This window comes from Gopherus flavomarginatus, chromosome 23 (genome assembly GCF_025201925.1).
Source record: "Gopherus flavomarginatus isolate rGopFla2 chromosome 23, rGopFla2.mat.asm, whole genome shotgun sequence".
Lineage (NCBI taxonomy): Eukaryota > Metazoa > Chordata > Testudines > Testudinidae > Gopherus > Gopherus flavomarginatus.
Window position 1 is genome coordinate 16,076,528 of NC_066639.1, and position 20,964 is coordinate 16,097,491.

The window sequence follows — 20,964 nt, forward strand, 5'->3', positions numbered from 1 at the left end:
TCCCAGAGCTGGGGAGAGAACCCAGGCATCCTTCGGCTGGCTGTGCCTTGATTGTGTGTCTGTAGCCTGCCAGGGTTGTGTGCGTGTTGAGGGAAGGTTCTGAGGGTGTGTGTTGTGTATGAAGATGGGTGTGACCGTGTGCCTCATCTGTTTTTGTGTGTTCCCACGTGTATGGTTGTGCCCCTTGTGTCTGGGTGTGGAGCTTGCCCCCTTGTGTGCACATTTCGGGGGAGGGGGAGAGAGGCATGACTGTGGGTGTGGGGTGTGTGTGTGCAGACGCTTGTGTGTCCATCATCTGTGACGGTGCATCCGCCTCCTTCCTGGGGTTTGGGATATTTCACAAGGCTTGTGCATGGATTGGGTGTGTGCAAAGCTGTGTGCGTGCACGGCGGTGTGCGATTTGCACATGAAGGTGTATGTAGGGGGGTGGATTGTGGCTGCGATCCGGGCCCTGTGTCTACCTACTGTACAGTCGTTACGGGTATTGTATATATCATGCAAAGCAATAAAGGTGACAGAGACCAGCGTCCCAGGTAGCGTGGTTGGGGCCCTCCTCCCTGCCCCCCCCAAAGGAGACTCCCCGTGGCCTCTTCACCCCACCTGGAATGGGCCATGTGACCTTCACTCTCCCTGCAGTGGGGCAGGACAACATGGGTGGGACAGGAGAGGGGGTGTTGGGAAAGGAGGTGGGGGTACAGGAGTGGTGGGCACGGGAGGAGGGGGAGTTGGGGGGGCAGAGGGAACTGGATTTCAGAGGAGACTGATGAGTGGGGGGAAGGATTTGTGGGGCAGAGAGGAAGGGGCTCGCAGATGAGCCGGGACAGAGGACCCGTGGACAGCTGGCGTCTTAGCCTTTTATTGTTTTCGGTTCCCCGTGGAGGAACACCCAGCAAAACCATCCATCACGACATGAGGTCCAATCCCCTCCTCTCCTGCCTGGGGGCGGGGAGTTTCCCCTTCCTCTCATTTTCCCTCCAGTCTCCCCCCCCTCCGCTCCCCCCACGAAAGAAAGACACAGTAGAGTGCCCCAAGATTGCCTTGTCGCGCGTTGGCCAATATGTCTCCATCTGGGGTTGGCTTGACTCCATCTTGGTCATCGTGCCTCCACAGTTGGCATGACTATCTTAGCCAACGGTCCTCCAGCTTGAGTTGGCTTCAATCCATCGTGGCCAATGGCCCTCCAGCTTGGGTTGGCTTCCATCCATTGTGGCCAATGGCCCTCCAGCTTGGGTTGGCTTCCATCCATCGTGGCCAATGGCCCTCCAGCTTGGGTTGGCTTCCATCCATCGTGGCCAATGGCCCTCCAGCTTGGGTTGGCTTCCATCCATCGTGGCCAATGGCCCTCCAGCTTGGGTTGGCTTCCATCCATCATGGCCCGAATGACTCCACCGCGGGTTGGCATGACTTCACGCTGGCCACAGCTCCTCCATGGGTCAAGCCATGCCTACCATTCCTCCACCGTGGTTTGATGTCCCTCCATCAGCATCAGGAATTCAGGGGAACCGGGGTGGGGTGGGGGGGAACCTATTAAAAAGCACCATCTTGCTCCCCCCACAAAGCCCCCTTTTAAGGTTCAGCGCAAGACACTTTGTTATAAGCGATAAATACACAAAATACAGAAATGAGAAATATCATCAGGCAGATTTGGCTTCGGGATGTTGCCACCACCGACTCGGTGTTGAAGGGACCCCGCCGCCCCAGCCAACAGGGAGGGGCTCCTGGCATGGTGGGGGGCAGGAAATATGAAGACCCCAGGAATCTGGCGGCCAATGGAGGCCAGAGTTTCCTGTCTGGGTGAAGGTCCTAAAGATGCCTTGGTGGGAGAAGACCCAGGGCTTGATGTTCTTCAGATACAACCAAAAGAGCCCCCATCGTGCTGTGCACACAACACTGTCCACCGAGCCCCATGGCACGGGACGCATCCACACCCGCAGGCCTCCTTGCCACCTCTGCAAACAGTCTCAGTGCTCTGACACCCACGCCAGCCCTGACGGCCATAAACACGCTGTCCTATTCATAAAGACCCCTCGTTGGTGCCAGCGATGGGATGAGGGGGGCCCTGTTGGTGTCAGAAGTGGGATGGGGATCCCCGTAAGTGGCAGCGTGTGGGAGGTGAGGGGGTCCAGACGCCTCTAGCTGCTCAGCACCGTGCTCCTCTGGCTGGCCGTGCCTGATTTCTCGAAGAACATGTAATCCTGGGGAGGGGAGAGAAATGGACACAGAGTCTAGAGCTTTCCAAATCGGCAGATCTCCAATCTTGGGGTGGGATCACCACGGAAAGAAAACGGGTCATGGCCCCTGCACCCTGGAGGCGCCGGCTATGAGAAGAGGAGGTTGGGTGGTGCAACGGCGGAAGAGGGCAGGTGGGTTGGTGGGGGAGGTAGGGCAGGCTGGTGGCGTGAAGAAGAAATTGGCTGGTGGCAGAATGGGATGAGAGAGGGCATGTGGGTTGGGGTGGAAATGGAGGAGAGGTTGGGTGAGGTGCTTGGTGGCAGCAGTGGGATGGCCATCCATTGGTGGCACCAGTGGGATGAGGATGGTAAAGAGGCACAAAGTGATTGTTGATGCGAGTGGTGGGAAGGAGAAGTTAGGGTGGCCAGTGGCTGGCGGGGGGCTGTGGGGCGGGCACTCACTGACGGGACCAATAGGCTGGGGAGAGGGTGAGTCTCCCGTGGGCTGTAATCCGTTGGCCTATTTTGGTTGTTGGTTCGTGTGCAGGTGCTGGATGGGGTTGTTGGCCTGTGAGATGCAGGAGATCAGACAAGATGACCTGGTGGTCCCTTCTGGCCTTAAAATCTATGACCCTCTGGCGGTTTGGGGCGGGGGTGGAAAGGGAAGAAACTGTCTGTATTGGTCAGTGGATGGGGGGAGAGGGTGGGCGGGTTGGTTGGTGTCACACATCAGATGAGGGCAGAGGTCAGTTGGTGGCAAAACAGAAGAAAGTGATTTGTTGATGGGAATGCTGGGATGGGGAGGTTGGGTTGATTGGTGCCAGCGGTGGGATGGTGAGGTTGGGTTGATTGGTGCCAGTGGTGGGATGGTGAGGTTGGGTTGATTGGTGCCAGCGGTGGGATGGCGAGGTTGGGTTGATTGGTGCCAGCGGTGGGATGGGGGGGTGGCGCTTGCTGGTGCTAGCAGTGGGATGTGGGGGGAGGAGGAGGACACTCACGATGAGGAAGCAGGCCCCCAGCAGCACGGCCTTCATCTTGACGTCCAGATCCACGGGGAACTGGATGCCGAAGACGTCGGTGTCGGTGAAGACCTCCTTCAGCAGCCCCCCCCACTGCTTACTGATCTGGCCCACGCCCCGCGACTCGTCGCTCGTCTTCACCTGCGGGGGGGCCAAATGTGAGTCAGATGCTGCCCCATGGGGCCCAGGAGAGACCATTACCCTCCCAATCAATGCCCTTTGTGCAGGAAGTCCCGCCCACTCCCCTCCCACATCACGATGCAAATTCCCCCCATCCAGCCCCCCGACACCCCTCCACTGAGACGCCAACCCCCAGCCCAGACACCCCCCAGATCCAGATGCCCCCTCCTGTCCCCTAGATATGCCCCCTCCAAGCCAGATGCCCCACCTTGCCCCCCAAATATGCACCCTCCAGGCCCAGATGCCCCATCCTGCCACCCCAGATATGCCCCCCTCCAGGCCCAGATGCCCCCCATCCTGCCCCCAGATGCCCCCCTCCAGGCCCAGATGCCCCTCGTCCTGCCTCCCCAGGCGCCCCCTTCCAAAGGGACACCAACCCCCGCCCCGCCGGGCCCCCCAGCTACCTCGAAGTTGACGTCCCCCCCGCAGCGAAAGACGCAGCAGGGCCCGAGCACCCGCAGCACCGTCTGCTTCTCGGCGTTCTGGACGGAGAACTTGGGGGTGAAGGGGTGCCAGGTCTGCACCACGTGCCCGATGGTGGTGCCCGGGGGGCACTGCACCTCCAGCTGGGGTTGTGGGGGCGGGGGGCAGAGATACACACCGGGCAGGAGTTAGAATTGAGGGGGAGGGACACCCTCGCCCCCCTCCCGCCAAAGCCAACCCCGGGCATGGGAGTCCTGGACACTGGGGGGAAGCAGTGGGGTGCTCAGATTTGTGGGGGGTCATGGGGCGTGGCCCCGGGGCGGGGGCCAGGGTGGCGCTGTGGGGGAGGGTGTGGGTCGCCTGAGCGGTTTGGGGGAGCCTAGGGGACAAGAGGGGTCAGGGCAGCGGGGGGCCCCCCAGGAGGGGAGTGGGGTACCTGCGGTTGTAGGGGGTGGGTCAGGGCCGTGCCTGGGCCCAGGGGGTTTGGGGGGAGAGATACGGGAAGATTGGGGAGGGACTGGGGCAGCAGGACGCCAGGGTGGTGGGGCACGGAGGGGGGCAGTAGGTTCGGGGCGTTGAGGGGGCCCCCTCCCTCACCTCCTGCAGGCAGCAGGGGCACCAGCAGGTGGCGCACTTGAGGGGGCGCAGGAGGCGCAGCACGGGGCGGCCCCCCGGCTCGGCCACGCTCAGCCGGAGGCGCCGCAGGGACCCGCAGCAGTTGCGGGTGCAGCAGTCGCTCTGCTCCTCGGCCTCGAAGAGCCGCCGGCCCAGCCCGTCCCGCAGCTCGTACTTGTTGGCCGTCTCGAAGCCGATGAAGGCTGGGAGGGGAAGAGGGGAGAGGGTTAGCACAGTGACACTGCCCTCGCCAACCGTCATGGCTGCCCTCGTCGCCATCACAACCATCACGGCCACCCTTGGCGCAGACCATCATGGCCGCCTTCATCACCATCGCAACCATCATGGCCACCCTAGTCAGCCACCGTCATGGCCTCCCTTGTCGCCAACCATCATGTCGGCCCTCATTGCCATCACAACCGTCATGGCCGTCCTCATCGCCATTGCAACCATCATGGCCGCCCTAGTCAGCCACTGTCATGGTCTCCCTTGTCGCCAACCATCATGTCGGCCCTCATTGCCATCACAACCATCACGGCCACCCTCAGCGCAGACCATCATGGCCGCCTTCATCGCCATCACAACCATCATGGCCACCCTAGTCAGCCACCGTCATGGCCTCCCTTGTCGCCAACCCTCATGTCGGCCCTCATCGCCATCACAACCTTCATGGTAGCCCTCATTGCCATCACAACCATCATGGACGCCCTAGTCAGCCACCATCATGGCCTCCTTCATCGCCAACCATCATGGCTGCCCTCATCGCCATCACAACCATCACGGCCACCCTCAGCGCAGACCATCATGGCCGCCTTCATCGCCATCACAACCATCATGGCCGCCCTAGTCAGCCACCATCATGGCCGCCTTCATCGCCAACCGTCATGGCTGCCCTCATTGCCATCACAACCATCACGGCCACCCTTGGCGCAGACCATCATGGCTGCCTTCATCACCATCGCAACCATCATGGCCGCCCTAGTCAGCCACTGTCATGGCCTCCCTTGTCGCCAACCATCATGTCGGCCCTCATTGCCATCACAACCTTCATGGTCGCCCTCATTGCCATCACAACCATCATGGACGCCCTAGTCAGCCACCATCATGGCCTCCCTCGTTGCCAACCGTCATGGCTGTCCTCATTGCCATCACAACCATCATGGCCGCCCTAGTCAGCCACCGTCATGGTCTCCCTCGTTGCCAACCATCATGGCCGCCCTCATTGCCATCACAACCTTCATGGTCGCCCTCATTGCCATCACAACCATCATGGACGCCCTAGTCAGCCACCATCATGGCCTCCCTCATGGCCAACCGTCATGGCTGCCCTTGTCGCCATCACAACCATCACGGCCACCCTCGGCGCAGACCATCATGGCCGCCTTCATCGCCATCGCAACCATCATGGCCACTCTAGTCAGCCACCATCATGGCCTCCCTTGTTGCCAACCATCATGGCGGCCTCATCGCCATCACAACCATCACAGCCACCCTCAGCGCAGACCATCATGGACACCTTCATCGCCATCACAACCATCATGGCCGCTCTAGGCAGCCACCGTCATGGCCTCCCTCGTTGCCATCACAACCATCATGGCTGCCTTCATTGCCATCACAACCGTCATGGCCGCCCTAGTCAGCAACCATCATGGCTGCCTTCGTTGCCATCACAACCGTTATGGCCGCCCTAGTCAGCAACCGTTATGGCCGCCCTCATCGCCATCACAACTGTCATGGCTACTCTCATCACTGACCATCATGGCCCCCCTCGTCGCCATCACGGCTGCCCTCCTCACCAACTGTCATGGCTGCCGTCGTCGCTATCGTCAACCATCATGGCCGCCCTCGTCAGGGTCACCAACCATCACGGCTGCCTCAGTCGCTGTCCTAGTTGACTCAGCAACTGATTCCGGCAACAACCAGCGCTGACAACAGCCGTCACGGTTCCCTCGGTTGCTGTCGCCAACACCAATAGCCCTGGCTACCTCAGTGACTCGACACAACCGTCATGGCTGCCTCCGACTGACACCTACACCCCCCTCCCCAACCACCCCTCCATCTTCAGTACCCCCAGCGCTCTGTGGGGTTAGGTCTAGGAGCAGGTGTGTGTGCACACCCAGGTGTGTTGTGTATGGCTGGGGGGAATCTTTGTAGGGGTATGGGTGTGTGGTAGAGGGGATCCAGCAGTTGCGGTGTGGCTGTTGAGTAGGGTGGTGTGTGTGTTGGCTATGGCTGAGAGGGTGCTGGGTGGGTGTAGCTGGTGTGTCGTGTATGGCTGCGACTATGATGTGTGTGTGTTTGTGTAGCTGGGGTGTTGTGTACGGCTGAGAGGATGGTGTGTGTAGTTGGGGTGTTGTGTATGTCTGGCACAGTGTGTTTGAGAGGATGGTGTGTGTGTGTAGTTGGTGTATTGTGGATGGCTGGCACTGTGTGTGTGTGTGTGAGAGAGAGAGACAGGGGGGGACGGGGTGTGTGTAGTTGGTGTATTGTGTATGGCTCTGTGTGTGTAGCTGTTGTGTTGTGTACAGCTGGCATGGTGTGTGTATTGTGTACGGCTAAGAGGATGTTGTGTTGTGCGGACCTGGGAAGATGTGGGTCAGGGTGAGGTGGGGTGTGTGTGTGAGTAATGGGGCGGGGAGGTTGTGTAGCAGGGGGAGGACGGGGTGGGTGCTGCGCAGCCCTCACTCACCTTCGACGAGCTCCGCTTTCTGCTGGATCAGAACCTGGTCGATCTGAAAAGAGCCGGGGTAGGAGAGACTCAGAAACACTCACCCACCCCTGGCTCCCAGCCCCGGGCAGAGAACCCAGGAGTCCTGGCTCCCAGCCCCCCTGCTCTGACCCACCAGACCCCCTCCATGTGTTTATTTCTCCACTCAGGTTTAATCATTCAGGTTCACTGCCACTAAAATGCAGACACCTCTGGGGTGGGGCAGCCGGTTATCCAGGGACCCCTCGCCCGGCGCTGAGATGCGGCCACCTCTGGGGTGGGTTGTGGTTACCATTTAGACCCCCACTCACCTGCATTAGATACTCCAGCCCCGGGGGGATGCCAGTGGACACGGGCAGATAGGGCGTGATGGACGAGTGGGGCTGTTGAGCGGCAGGGTCCCCGTATGCCTGGGGCGGGGACTGGGGCTGGACTAGCTGCCCCGCACCCGGACTGGAGGGGGGGTAGATGTTGAATCCTGGGGTGGGGACTGGTGGGGCGGGGTGGGGAGTGGGGTACGGGGCGGTGGGGTAGGTAGCCTGGGGATAACCTGTAAACGAAAGAAGGGGGGAGACAGGGTTAAAAATCAATTCACCTGCCCATCAAACTCCCCCCCTCGGATGTTGCTGGTTACCCAGGGACCCCTCACCACACACTGAGTTGCGCCCACCTCTGGGGCGGGGCGGCCGGTTACCCAGGGACCCCTCGCCCGGCGCTGAGATGTGCCCACCTCTGGGGCAGGGTGGCTCATTATCCAGGGACCCCTCGCTCGGCGCTGAGATGTGCCCACCTCTGGGGCGGGGCTGCCGGTTACACAGGGACCCCTTGCCTGGCACTGAGATGCGCCCACCTCTGGGGCAGGGTGGCTCGTTACCCAGGGACCCCTCGCCCAGCGCTGAGATGCAGCCACCTCTGGGGCGAGGCAGCTGGTTATCCAGGGACCCCTCACCCAGCGCTGAGATGCAGCCACCTCTGGGGCGGGGTGGCTCGTTACATGAGGACCCCTCACCTGGTGCTGAGATGCAGCCACCTCTGGCGCGGGGCGGCTGGTTAGCGCTGGGTGAGGGGTTCCTGTGTGAGATGCGGCCACCTCTGGGGCAGGGCGGCTAATTACACTGGGACCCCTCACCTCGGGGGAGGGGTGAATTCAATTCAGCCTCGATGCATTCTGGGATTTGTAGTTCCTAGGGATTAAGGGGTGGAGATGACACAGCAGGGCAGCAAGGCATGCTGGGAAAGTGGAGCAGGATAAAGATCTCCCAGCATGCTTTGCTGCCCAGTGGTTTTCCCCCCCCATCACCAGCACCACCCCCTCCCCCTGCTCCTTGGGAACTACAAATCCCAGAACTCCTTAGGGCAGGCAGCCCTCTTAAAGGGCCAGTGCACCCCTCGCCCCGCAACCCTCCCGTCTTCCAGTCGGGACCTAAAAATCGCTCAGCTGACAGGGTAACAAGCCCCGTGGCAAGGGGGGCAGCGGTGGACATGGTCTATCTTGACTTTTTGCTATGGTCTCTCGTGATCTTCTCATAATTAAATTTAGGGACATGCAACACTAGATGGAGCTGGGGGTGCAGAACTGGCTGGAAAACCCGTTCCCAGAGAGGAGTTCTCAGCGGTTCACGCTCGCGCTGGAAGGACCTCACGCGTGGGGTCCCGCCGGGATCGGTTCTGGGTCCGGTTCGGTTCAATGTCTTCATCCATGAGCGAGTTAGTGGCGCAGACGGCACACTGACGAAGCGTGCGGACGACCCCAGGCTGGGAGGGTGTGTGCTGGGGGCGGCTGCCCCACCCCCATGCGAGAGGGGGCTAGAGTGGGCCAGGGAGGCTGCACAGGCCGGTGGCCAATTAAAAAAAAGAGCTTACTGAGAACCATCCAATCAGGGATAGGCTAGGCCCTATATAAACGCTGCCTAAGCGGGAAGGCGGGCAGTCTCTCCCAGACCTTCAGAGGGGAAGGTCCCTCTCCTGGGGTGAGGAGACCAGCACCTGGCATAGCGCAGGCTTGGGGGAGCAGAAGGAAACTCCAGCCCGCTACCTGCCAGGCTGCAGGCCTAGCTGGGACCGCAGGGGAAGCGGCCCAGAGAGACGCACAAGGGGAGAGGAGGAGGGCAGGAAGGCTGCCACCAAAGGGTCCCTGGGTCGGGACCCAATGTGGAGGGCAGACCTGGGTCCCCCCTTCCCCCTTGCAAGAACAGCCAACAGATGCACCAGACAACTGACACGAGGGGTTAGACTTTGGGGTGTGGTTGACGACGGTGGCTGGGGCGCGGAGCTAATTCCCGGAGCGACCAGCGGGAGGCGCTGTGGTGGTGAGTCCCAACACCGTTACAGAAGGGTTGCGAGTGCTTTGGAGGATGGGATTAAGATTCAAAATGATCCCGAGACCTGGTCTGAAGTTAATTGGATGAAATTCAATAAGGACAAATGCAAAGTCTTCCCTTTAGGAAGGAACAATCAGTTGCACACGTACAAACTGGGAAATGACAGCCCAGGGAGGAGCACTGCGAAAAGGGATCTGGGGGTCAGAATGGATCACAAGCGAAATATGTGTTAACAGAATAACCCTATTGCAAAAAAAAAAAAAGTGACCGTCATCCTGGGCTGTATTAGCAGGAGTGTCGCAAGCCCGACACGAGAAGTAATTCTTCCGCGCTGGAGTCTTGCGTCCAGCTCTGGGCGCCGCCTTTCAGGAAAGTTGTGGGCAAACTGGAGAAAGGCCAGAGAAGAGCGACAAGCCGTGAGCGACGAGGGAAGGTTGGAAAAACTCGGGCGTGTTTAGTCTGGAGAAGAGACCGAGACGGGGACACCATCATGGTTTTCACGTACTTAAAAGGTTTATGAGGAGGAGGGAGGGACATTGTTCTCTTTAACGTCTGAAGACAAGACAAGAAGCAATGGGCTTAAATTGCAGCCAAGGTGGTTTAGGTTGGGGTAGCAGGCAGTTACCCCGCTCTTTGGGGGGAAAGGGAGGCTGATTGGGGGAAGCAGACACACCCGGGGCCACGCCCAATCAGACCACACCCGGCCTTGCTATAAGGGCTAAGGGCGGAGCTGGGTCAGTCTCTGCTGGGGCAGAACCCCAAGGTATGGGGCACTGGGGTCATAGACTCATAGAAGATCAGGGTTGGAAGGGACCTCAGGAGGGATCTAGTCCAACCCCCTGCTCAAAGCACGACCAACCCCTAGTAAATCTGAGAGGGACACGGGGGCCTGTGGCAGGCCAGACACCAGCCAGCAGGAGGTGCTCCGAGTGCTGGGATTGAGATAATTCCCGGATGACCAGCAGGAGGTGCCACGCCAGTGAGTGCTCGATCGGCTGCATATGGTGGAGAATGCGGGCAAAGACGGTCACCCCCGATACAAGGAGGAGGACTGGGAAGAATTGCCCGGAGGGAACTAGAGAGAGGAACGATAGTTCCTGGTTACGCAGAGGTGTTCTTTGCAGAGGGTTCCCGCACCGTCCCGGGCTGGGCTCCAGGGTCCGGTGCCCTGAGGAAAAGGGCCACCCGACAGCGAGAGAGACATGAGAGACTTGTGCAGGAGATTGGGGAGACCCAGCACAGGGATTGTGGGGTGCACTGGGCCCTGCAGGAACAGTTGGGGCGGCCGGCAGAGGGACAGAGTTTCGGAGGGAGCCGTGGAGAAGGGCGTGAGAAGCCGAGTGCCCAGAGGCCAGTGGCGGGGCACGGGGCTTGCTACACCTGCGGGCGGGGTGGACGTTTAGAAAGGGATTGTCCCTACTGGGATGGGGGTCGGGCGCCTCACCTGGAGCAGGGACAGGGGCACGTCCCTAAGACAGCCCACCGGGTGGGGGAACCCCGGTGGCTGTGGACACGTTGGGCCCGTGGGCGACACGGACAGTGGGTGTGCCCAGGCCTGAGGTGGAGGGTCCAGGTCATCCCTGGTGAGAAGAGTGACCATGAGAGACCCAGGGCCACCAACAGAAGGTGATGGAGGCAGCAATGGAGACAGAGAGGACCCAGCGGGGGTCCAGGTGGTCGTGGAGCAGGCTACAAAATGGGCCTGGACCCTAAAGGTGGAGGGTCCGGGGGAGGCTGGCCTGTGGGAGCGGCTGGAGGCAGCGGAAGAAAACCCACAGGGAGAAGGAAGATCTGGCCCTGACGTTGAAGGACAGTGAGGGTGGCTGGGACATCTCCAGGTCATGCCGGCTCGAGGACCCTCCCTACCCCCCGGGGCATGGGATTTTGAGTGTGTGTGTAGGGGGGCAGTTACCCCACTCCTGGCTGATTGGGGAAGTAGCCACTGAGGCAAGGTGGGCTTAGAGGGTGGGGGGCTCTCCCGAGTGGGGAGCCCCAGAGCGTGGGGGTACTGCTGGGGGAAGAACCCGGAGGTAGGGGCACTGGGGTCTGGATGGGACACTGGGCCAGAGGCAGGAGGGACAGCGGCCAGCGGGAGGCGCTCCGAGTGCTGGGATCGAGCTAATTCCCGGGCTGGCCAGCAGGAGGCGCCACGGCGGGAGGCGGTGGGAGCTCTGGTGTTGGGGATTTTTCAGAGCAGGTTGGACAAACGCCTGTCAGGGAGGGGCTAGATCCGAGGGTCCGTGGATAGTTCCCGCCGAGGTGCGCGCCTGGGCGGCCACCCGCCTCGTCGGTGGACGATGCACCTGTAAGGGGAGGTGGTGGCCTTGTGGGGGAACAGGAGGGAGGGGGCAGTGGAGGGAGAAGGGGGGGGGGATTGGGGACGTGCAGGGCTGCGGCAGCCAGAGAAAGAGTCGACTTCCCCCAGCTCCAGGGCTGCGGCGAGAGACGCCCCCTTTCCCAGCCCCAGCTCGGGGGGCTTCTGAGGTGGGGCAGAGAAGGAGAGACCCCCCCCTTCCCAGCCACAGCTTGGGGGCTGCCCCGGGGGGGTGGGGACAGAGGGTACATCCATCGCGTTGGAGAGGTACGACTACTACTATTGAAATATGAGCCGTGGGCTTTTACGTGTAGAACACAAAAAAAGTTAATTATTATTAAGGGTTTGATTTTTTATCTAGTGCTTTCATCCAAAGCGCTTTCTGAAGAAAGAAAGAAAGAAAGAAAGAAAGAAAGAAAGAAAGAAAGAAAGAAAGGGGTGAGAAAGAAAGAAAAGAAAAGGCTGAGTGGCAAAGACACAAAGACGTGACTCTGAAAAGTGGCCCCCGGGGGCGGGCGAAAGCCGCCCGATGCCGGGCGCAGGCTCTGGGGGTGGGCGAAGAAGGGAGCGATCCAGGATTGGAGGCCAAGGAGGAGGGAGTGAAGCCGAGGGGAAGGGAGGGAGCCGGGAAAGCAGGAATGTGACGCTGGAGGGGAGGGACGGAGGCGGAAAAGGGGGGGGGGGGGGGGCTGGTCTCCAGCCTAGCCTGTAATGAGCGCGTCGGGACTCAGCCCATCGGACAGAAGCTGGGGTTGGGGAGTGACTCAGGGGCGGCCTGGTGCCTCCACCCTCGTCTGGTTCGGCTGCATTCCTGGTGTCAGAACGCCCCCCCCGTCCCCCCCCCGTGACTCATCCCAGCACTTAGGGTGCATGGGGAGTGAGGGGCACCGGCAGAGCTGGGGGGGCAGGGCTGGGGGCAGGGGCTGCGGGTCGGGAGTGAGGGGCACCGGCAGAGCTGGGGGCGGGCAGGAAGCTGCAGGTCGGGAGTGAGGGGCACCGGCAGAGCTGGGGGGGCAGGGCTGGGCTAGGAGGGGGCTGCAGGTCGGGAGTGAGGGGCACCGGCAGAGCTAGGGGTGCAGGACTGGGCTAGCAGGGGCTGCAAGTCGGGAGTGAGGGGCACCAACAGAGCCGGGGGGGGCAGGGCTGGACTGACACCTGGCCCCATGCCCAGGCTGGCTCTGGGTTGATCCATGGGTGGGGCTGCCATGGTTTCCTGTCCTGGGGTGGGATCTCAAAATGGGTTTTGTCTTTTCTTCCTCTGCATTCTCCACATTCTGATGTGCTGAACCAGCCCGGGTGGGGGGGAGGATTATGGCTAGATAGAGGGGGTGGATGGGGGTAGATGGATGGATAGAGGGGGCGTGTGGGGATAGATTATTGTATGGGGGGTGGCTGGAGAAATGGATGGGTGGCAGGGTGAGGATGGAAAAACGGGGGGTCGGGAGCTGGAGGTGTAGTCGATGGCTGGATTAAGGTGGGATGGACGGAGGGATGGACAGAGGGGTAGATGGAGGGATGGATGTAGGGGTGTCTAAGGGGAAAAATGGAGGGATGGAGGGACAGACAGAGGGGTGGGTGGGGATGGAGGGATGGAGGTACAGGCAGGGGGTGAATAGATGGATTGATAGAGGGGTGTCTATGGGGCTGGAGGGAGGGATGGACACAGGGGGGGTGGGATGGACAGACAGAGGGGTGTCTATGGGGGAGGACAGATGGAGGGAGGGCTGGGGGGACGGATGGAGGTAGAGGGGGTGGATGGATGGACAGACAGAGGGGTGGATGGAGAGATGGACAGAGGGGTGTCTATGGGGCTGGAGGGAGGGATGGACACAGGGGGGTGGGATGGACAGACAGAGGGATGGATGGATGGACAGACAGAGGGGTGTCTATGGGGCTGGAGGGAGGGATGGACATTGGGGTGGGTGGGATGGAGGAATGGATGGACAGACAGACAGAGGGGTGTCTATGGGGCTGGAGGGAGGGATGGACACAGGGGGGTGGGATGGACAGACAGGGGTGTGTCTACGGGGGAGGACAGATGGAGGGAGGGCTGGGGGGACGGATGGAAGTAGAGGGGGTGGATGGATGGACAGACAGAGGGGTGGATGGAGGGATGGACAGAGGGGTGTCTATGGGGCTGGAGGGAGGGATGGACACAGGGGGGTGGGATGGACAGACAGAGGGGTGTCTATGGGGGAGGACAGATGGAGGGAGGGCTGGGGGGACGGATGGAGGTAGAGGGGGTGGATGGATGGACAGACAGAGGGGTGGATGGAGGGATGGACAGAGGGGTGTCTATGGGGCTGGAGGGACAGATGGACATTGGGCTGGGTGGGATGGATGGACAGAGGGATGGATGGATGCATGGTCAGAGGGATGTCTATGGGGCTGGATGGAGAGATGGACACTTTGGGGTGGGATGGACAGACAGAGGGGTGGATGGATGGACAGACAGAGGGGTGTCTATGGGGCTGGGGGGAGGGATGGACACGGGGGGGTGGGATGGACGGACAGAGGTGTGTCTATGGGGGAGGACAGATGGAGGGAGGGCTGGGGGGACGGATGGAGGTAGAGGGGGTGGATGGATGGACAGACAGAGGGGTGGATGGAGGGATGGACAGAGGGGTGTCTATGGGGCTGGAGGGACAGATGGACATTGGGGTGGGTGGGATGGATGGACAGAGGGGTGTCTATGGGGCTGGAGGGAGGGATGGACAGACAGAGGGGTGTCTATGGGGGTGGACACATGGGGGGGCAGGGGAGAAGGAAGGATGGGGGGGCGTATCTGCCCCCAGAGGAAGGCCGGCAGGTTGACTCCCGCTGTCCCCTACCTGGTGCTGCCATGCTGGGGGGTCTCAGCTGCGGCCCCCCCGGGTCTCTCTCCGGCTCGCTCCCTCGCTCAGCGCCCCCGTTCCTCCTGGCTCCTGTCACAGAGGAGAGGGGGTCACCAGGGGGGTCAGGCAGGGTGGGGATGCTCTGGGGGGCTGATGAAACCAGAGTTGGGGGGGTTGGGGGAGAGTTTGGGGGGAACTGTGGGTTACCCCCCTTGGGCAGGGGGACCCCGACACCTTGTCACGCAGGCAGGGACTGATTTAACCCTGAGACTGATTCCCTCACCCCTCCCCAGAACCCCTCCACCCCACTAGCTACACACAGACCCCCCTCCACTCCCCCACAACCCCCACAGACCCCCCTACTCCAATCCCCCCACAAATTAATGCCCAGAGCCCCCAGATACTCTCAGCTCCCTCCAGATAGCTTGATCTCCCCCCCCCCGAGATTCCCTGCCCCCCCCAGGGGTCTGGGACCATCCACTCCTGTGGGCCCGACCCAAACAGAGCTGGGGCCAGACAGACAGCGCCACCGACACTCACACCCCGAGACACAACTAGGCCCACAACACACACTCCCCCCACCACCCAATGCCACGTGATCCCAGGGACAGCCCCCCCCAACCACCAGCCCCCACTCCCCTCCCCTCCTGCTCCCAGAGCCGGGGAGAGAACCCAGGAGTCCTGGCTCCCAGCCCCCCTGCTCTAACCACCAGCCCCCACCCCGAGCCGGGGGGAGAACCCAGGAGTCCTGGCTCCCAGCCCCCCCTGCTCTAACCACTAGCCCCCACTCCCCTCCCAGAGCCGGGGAGAGAACCCAGGAGTCCTGGCTCCCAGCCCCCCTGCTCTAACCACCAGCCCCCACCCCGAGCCGGGGGGAGAACCCAGGAGTCCTGGCTCCCAGCCCCCCCTGCTCTAACCACTAGCCCCCACTCCCCTCCCAGAGCCGGGGAGAGAACCCAGGAGTCCTGGCTCCCAGCCCCCCCTGCTCTATCCCACCAGCCCCCACTCCCCTCCCAGAGCCAGGGAGAGAACCCAGGAGTCCTGGCTCCCAGCCCCCCCTGCTCTAACCACCAGCCCCCACTCCCCTCCCAGAGCCGGGGAGAGAACCCAGGAGTCCTGGCTCCCAGCCCACCCCCCCCCCGCTCTAACCCACCAGCCCCCACCCCGAGCCGGGGGGAGAACCCAGGCGTCCGGGGACTTACATAAACGACTTTCATTAGCGACGCCGGAGCGCTGCTGGGTGAGGCGCCCGGCGGAGCCGGGCGAGCGGTGATTCTGGGAACATCCCTCCCCCCCCACCGCCCCCCCGACTCCTCCCCCACGCGGGGGGGGGCTATCCTGCCCCCCATTCCATTTCCAGATGCCCTCCCCAGCGCTGGGACTCCCGGCCCTTCCTTGGGGGGTCGCCCTGGCTCAGAGACATCTGCCCCCATTCGAGGGTCCCCCCCAACTCCCAGCCCCCCCCCGTGCTTTAACCCACCAGCCCCCACTCCCCTCCCAGAGCCGAGGAGAGAACCCAGGAGTCCTGGCTCCCAGCCCCCCCTGCTCTAACCCACCAGCCCCCACTCCGCTCCCAGAGCTGGGGAGAGAACCCAGGAGTCCTGGCTCCCAGCCCCCCCTGCTCTAACCACCAGCCCCCACTCCCCTCCCAGAGCCGGGGAGAGAACCCAGGAGTCCTGGCTCCCAGCCCCTCCCTGCTCTGACCCACCAGCCCCCACTCCCTTCCCAGAGCTGGGGAGAGAACCCAGGAGTCCTGGCTCCCAGTCCCCCCTGCTCTGACCCACCAGCCCCCACTCCCCTCCCAGAGCCGGGGAGAGAACCCAGGAGTCCGGGCTCCCAGCCCCCCCCCCGACCATCCGTAAACCTTATGGGCACCAGATCCCACCCCCTCAATGTCTGGCTTTGTCTGAGTCCAGCCTCCCCTCCCCCGGCCCAGTCCCGTACCTGGGGCGCAGCGGAAAGACCCGGGCCGGGCCGAGCCGGGCGAGGAAGGGGGAGGCGAGACAGGAATATCCGGCCCCACCCCCCGCAGGGCAGCCCCCCCCCTCGACCCATGGCCCCGCCCCCGGTATTCCCTCCCTCATTCCCTGCCCCTCTCCCCGGTATCCCCTAGCGCCCCCCAGTATCCCCCCAACTCCCCGCCCCCCTCCAGATCCCCCCTGGCACGAGGGGGGGTGTCAGCACCGTGTGCGTCTGTCTGCAACTGGGGGGGCAGCACCGTGTGTGTGTGTGTATCACTGGGGGGCAGTAGTGTGTGTGTGTGGCACTGGGGGGGCAGCAGTGTGTGTGGGTGGGTGTGGGTGTGGCACTGGGGGGGCAGCAGTGTGTGTGTGTGTGTGTCACTGGGGGGCAGCAGTGTGTGTGTGTGTGTCACTGGGGGGCAGCACCACGTGTGTGTGTGGCACTGGAGGGCAGGCGTATCTCACTGCGACGTGTGAGCTGGGAAAGCCTGGGGGCTGCAGGGTTGTGACTGTGCGTCTCTGCGGTGTTGTGTCATTGTGGGTTGGAGCCGGCACCTGTGGGCTCATCCTTGTGTGTACATGTGAGTGTCGGCTGGGGGTAGTTTTTTGTACCCCACCACACAGTTGCCTCTCCTGTCCCCCCCACTCCCCGTCGGGCCTCCCCTGTCCCTGTCCCAGCTCCCTGTGGGTCAGTCACCCCGTCCCCAGCAGGGCCCCGGGGTTGGGGGGCCGGGCATGCAACACGAGCACCTGTGAATCCAGCCGTTATTTATAGGCCAGGGCCCGGCGCAGCTGGGCACGGCCCAGGCCCGTCAATCCCAGGCCTGGGCAAGGGGTCCCCGTGTAACCGGCCACCCCGCTCCAGAGGTGGCTGCATCTCGCTGCCGGACGAGGGGTCCCCGTGTAACCGGCCACCCCACCCCAGAGGTGGCTGCATCTCGCTGCCGGGCGAGGGGTCCCCGTGTAACCGGCCACCCCGCCCCAGAGGTGGGCGCATCTCCGCACCAGGCGAGGGGTCCCTGGGTAACCGGCTGCGCCACCCCAGAGGTGGTCGCATCTCTGCTACAGGTGAGGGGTCCCTGGGTAACCAGCCGCCCCTCTGTGGCCACGTTGGGATTCGCTGGGCCGGTTTTAGGCTTGTTGGCGATTAAAATGTTAACAAGCGCAGGGTGGAGTCCGGGGGGGACCCTCCAGTCACACACACACCCCCATTCCCCATGGGCCAGGTAAATTTGGGAACATTCCAGATTTTTGATCCAAACTCTGTGATGTTTTGGGCAGGGCCTGTCCCAAACTGGGGGTCCCTGTCCCATAACTAATGGAGGAAGCTGTGGGCTGGGAAGGGAGATAGGACTCTTGGGTTCTCTCCCCAGCGCTGGGAGGGAATTGGGGGCTAGTGGTTACAGCAGGGGGCCTGGGAGCCAGGACTCCTGGGTTCTCTCCCCGGCTCTGCCACTGAGCTGTTGTGTGATCTTAAGTCATGTTGCCATCTTGTGCCTCAGTTTCCCCTCCCAGCCTGTTAAATTTTCCCTTTGTGTCCCCTCCCCCCCACCCTGCCATAATTCACCTAAGAGAGGGGAAAGGAAATCCCGACATACAGGCCTCAGAGTAGAAATTAGCATTTATTGATTTCTTAGTTAAAAAGAAATTGACCAAAAAAATCATCAAATCAATCGATATTTCCCATGAAGTGAAAATCCCACTCGCCTGCTCCACGCAGCCTATCAGAACCCAGACAGCCTGTGATAGGCCAAGGCATAGCCTAGTACCCGCCCACCCCTCAGCATCAGCCAATGAATGAAGAGCTCTGCTCCCACTGGCTAGAAAGTTGGTCCCTAGTCGAGAACTCCATTGGCCAATGACAGCAGCCCCCTGGAGACAGCCTTCTGATTGGCCACCAGCTCAGCCAATGGGGGAGGAGGGCTTCCTGCTTTGCCATTGGTTGCAGATCCAAGCCCGCTTTGTGCCCAGCCAATGAGTGATGGGCAAGCCTAAAGCCCAGCTCTCCAATTGGTCAGCGCTTGGCACAGACACCCCCCCCTTCGCCTATTGGTCACGTCACCCAGCCAATGAGTGCTGGAGACAGCCACGCCCACGCAAAGGAGGCGGGGCTTGAGTGACAATTCAGCTGGGTGGGCGTGGCCAGCGATGGGGAGGAGGCGGGAGGGGGACACCGATGAGCCATAATGCTGTGGGGGGAATGGGAGGACCCCTTCCCCAAAGGGAGGGGGGTAGGGGCCCCCGAGGGGCTGGGGGGGTCACAGAGCCATCGCCAGCCAGCCGAGGATCAGGAGGGAGCCCCCATAGGGGGCCGCTTTGTTGAAAGTCGGGTCTCCACTCCAGGCGTGGTAATAGAGGGGGCCACAGAAGAGTCCCATCCCGGAGCTGAGCAGCGCGCCGGCCTGGGGGGGGCAAGAGAGGAAAGAGGGGGGCAGCGTCAGATGAGTGGGTCCCATTGGGGGATGTCTAACCCCCGCCCCCCCCTGGTCATCCCCAGCTGGTCTCAGCACAAGAAGATAAAAGCTCTACTATAGCAGCCGGATGGGGAAGCTGCTCCCTTGGTTCAAGGGCTTCGGGTTCCCAGCCTGCTCAGGCCACCCCGGGTGGGAGAGGGGAAGATCTTACGGGGTAAATGGGGCACAGGAAGACGGGGGTAGATTGAGGGGGGGCTCAGAGGGGGCCCTGTGAGATGGGGTGTAGGGGTGGGAGGAGGGGGGCCCTGGGGTGGAGAAAGCAGGGTGCAGGCCCATGGGGAGCAGTGGTGGGTGCAGGGCCCACCCCCACCAATCCAGAGGGCCACCGGGAGGGGAAACAATGGTCCCCTGGGAGTTCAGGTCACCGCAGTGCCACCCCTCCCCCCAAAACAGGGGCACCCCCAAGCTACGCACCAGCAGGGGCCGGCGGCAGCGGGGGACGGCCAGCAGCGCCAGGCTGTGGAGGAAGTGGTACCTGTTGGCCGTCTCGTAGAGCTGTGGGGAGAGAGCAAAAGGTGAGGGACCCGAAACCGGGAGAGGACCCAGGAGTCTGGGCTCCCAACCCACCCACCCCCAGCTCTAACCACCAGCCCTCACTCCCCTTGCAGAGCCGGGGAGAGAACCCAGGAGTCCTGGCTGCCAGCCCCCTCTGCTCTGACCCACCAGCCCCCACTCCCCTCCCAGAGCCGGGGAGAGAACCCAGGAGTCCTGGCTCCCAGCCCCCCCTGCTCTAACCCACCAGCCCCCACTCCCCTCCCAGAGCCAGAGAGAGAACCCAGGAGTCCTGGCTCCCTCCCGCCCTGCTCTAACCCACCAGCCCCCACTCCCCTCCCAGAGCCGGGGAGAGAACCCAGGAGTCCTGGCTCCCAGCCCCCCCTGCTCTAACCCACCGGACCCCCCTCCCCTCATTGACACCCTGCAGGTCTCCATGATGCCCCCCCCCACCTCCTTCTGGTAGTCGTCCCGGTCACTGCGCCGAAAGCCTGGGGCACAGAGACAGCAGGGTTAGACCGGGGGGGGGGGCGGGGAGAGACCCCCTCCTGCCCCCCTCCTCCACCTCGATTCCACACCCTCCCCCTCCTGCCCCCTCCCCTTCCCTCTCAACCCCGCCCCTCCGATCCCAGCCCCCTCCTGCCCCCCGGCCCCCTCCGACCCCAGCTCCCTCCTGCCCCCCGGCCCCTCCAACCTCAGTCCCCTCCTGCCCCCCGGCCCCCTCCGACCCCAGCTCCCTCCTGCCCCCCGGCCCCTCCCCTCCAACCTCAGCCCCCTCCTGCCCCCTGACCCCCTCCTGCCCCAGCCCCCTCCTGCCCCCCGGCCCCTCCCCTCCAACCTCAGTCCCCTACTGCCTCCTGACCCCCTCCGACCCCAGCTCCCTCCTGCCCCCCGGCCCCTCCCCTCCAACCTCAGTCCCCTCCTGCCTCCTGACCCCCTCCGATCCCAGCCCCCTCCTGCCCCCTGACCCCTCCGACCCCAGCCCCAGCCCCAGCCCCAGCCCCACGGCCCCGCCCCCCCCGCACCGTGCGCCCCGTAGGCGGCGGCCCCCACCGCCCCGGCCCCGCTCAGCGCCCCCACGCGGCCCCAGCTCCCCGCCATGGCCCCGCCGCGTCACTGCCCCCCTCCGCCAATCACAACGCCCCTCGGCCCGGCCGGCCCCGCCCATCCCCCGCCTCCCGGCCAATCAGGGCGCGCGGGGCCCGGCCGCAGAGACGCGGAAAGGGAAGGACGCGGGGATTCCCTCCCCGATCGGCGCCGATTGGACAAAGGGCCTGTCTCTCCCATGGTTCAGCCAATGGCAGCGCAGAGCCGGGTCCCGCCCGGGCCCAGGGGAGTGGAAGGATTGTGCTGCTCCCCATGTCGGGACAATACGGTAAAGCGCAGCGTTGCTCAGTGCCGCCGCTAGAGTCCGGCGCCAGGCTACGATATATACGGTACCGACCCCGGACGC

At 62.9% G+C, this 20,964-nt stretch overlaps 2 protein-coding genes across 6 annotated transcripts; both read right to left on the reverse strand.

Moving 5' to 3' along the window:
* Positions 1-848: 848 nt before the first annotated feature.
* On the reverse strand, positions 849-16,593 carry PLSCR3 (phospholipid scramblase 3). 4 transcript variants are annotated; one of them, XM_050933331.1, is made up of 8 exons: positions 16,529-16,593; positions 14,582-14,674; positions 7,427-7,665; positions 7,098-7,140; positions 4,391-4,611; positions 3,775-3,936; positions 3,170-3,331; positions 849-2,195 (listed from the first exon to the last, which is right to left on the reverse strand). In XM_050933331.1, the coding sequence occupies exons 2-8, from the start codon at positions 14,592-14,594 to the stop codon at positions 2,133-2,135; spliced, it is 903 nt and encodes a 300-aa protein (XP_050789288.1). In that variant the 5' UTR covers positions 14,595-14,674; positions 16,529-16,593; the 3' UTR covers positions 849-2,132. The 4 variants fall into 4 exon arrangements, with proteins under 4 accessions (XP_050789288.1, XP_050789289.1, XP_050789290.1 ...); XM_050933332.1 differs by having other exon boundaries at positions 14,582-14,734; positions 16,529-16,585; XM_050933333.1 differs by lacking the exon at positions 16,529-16,593 and adding an exon at positions 15,787-15,871.
* Positions 16,594-18,148: 1,555 nt separating this feature from the next.
* Positions 18,149-20,612, reverse strand: TMEM256 (transmembrane protein 256). Of its 2 annotated transcripts, XM_050933369.1 has the most exons (4): positions 20,537-20,612; positions 19,965-20,002; positions 19,434-19,514; positions 18,716-18,947 (listed from the first exon to the last, which is right to left on the reverse strand). In XM_050933369.1, the coding sequence occupies exons 1-4, from the start codon at positions 20,610-20,612 to the stop codon at positions 18,804-18,806; spliced, it is 339 nt and encodes a 112-aa protein (XP_050789326.1). In that variant the 3' UTR covers positions 18,716-18,803. The 2 variants fall into 2 exon arrangements, with proteins under 2 accessions (XP_050789325.1, XP_050789326.1); XM_050933368.1 differs by lacking the exon at positions 19,965-20,002 and having other exon boundaries at positions 18,149-18,947.
* Between the last annotated feature and the right edge of the window lie 352 nt (positions 20,613-20,964).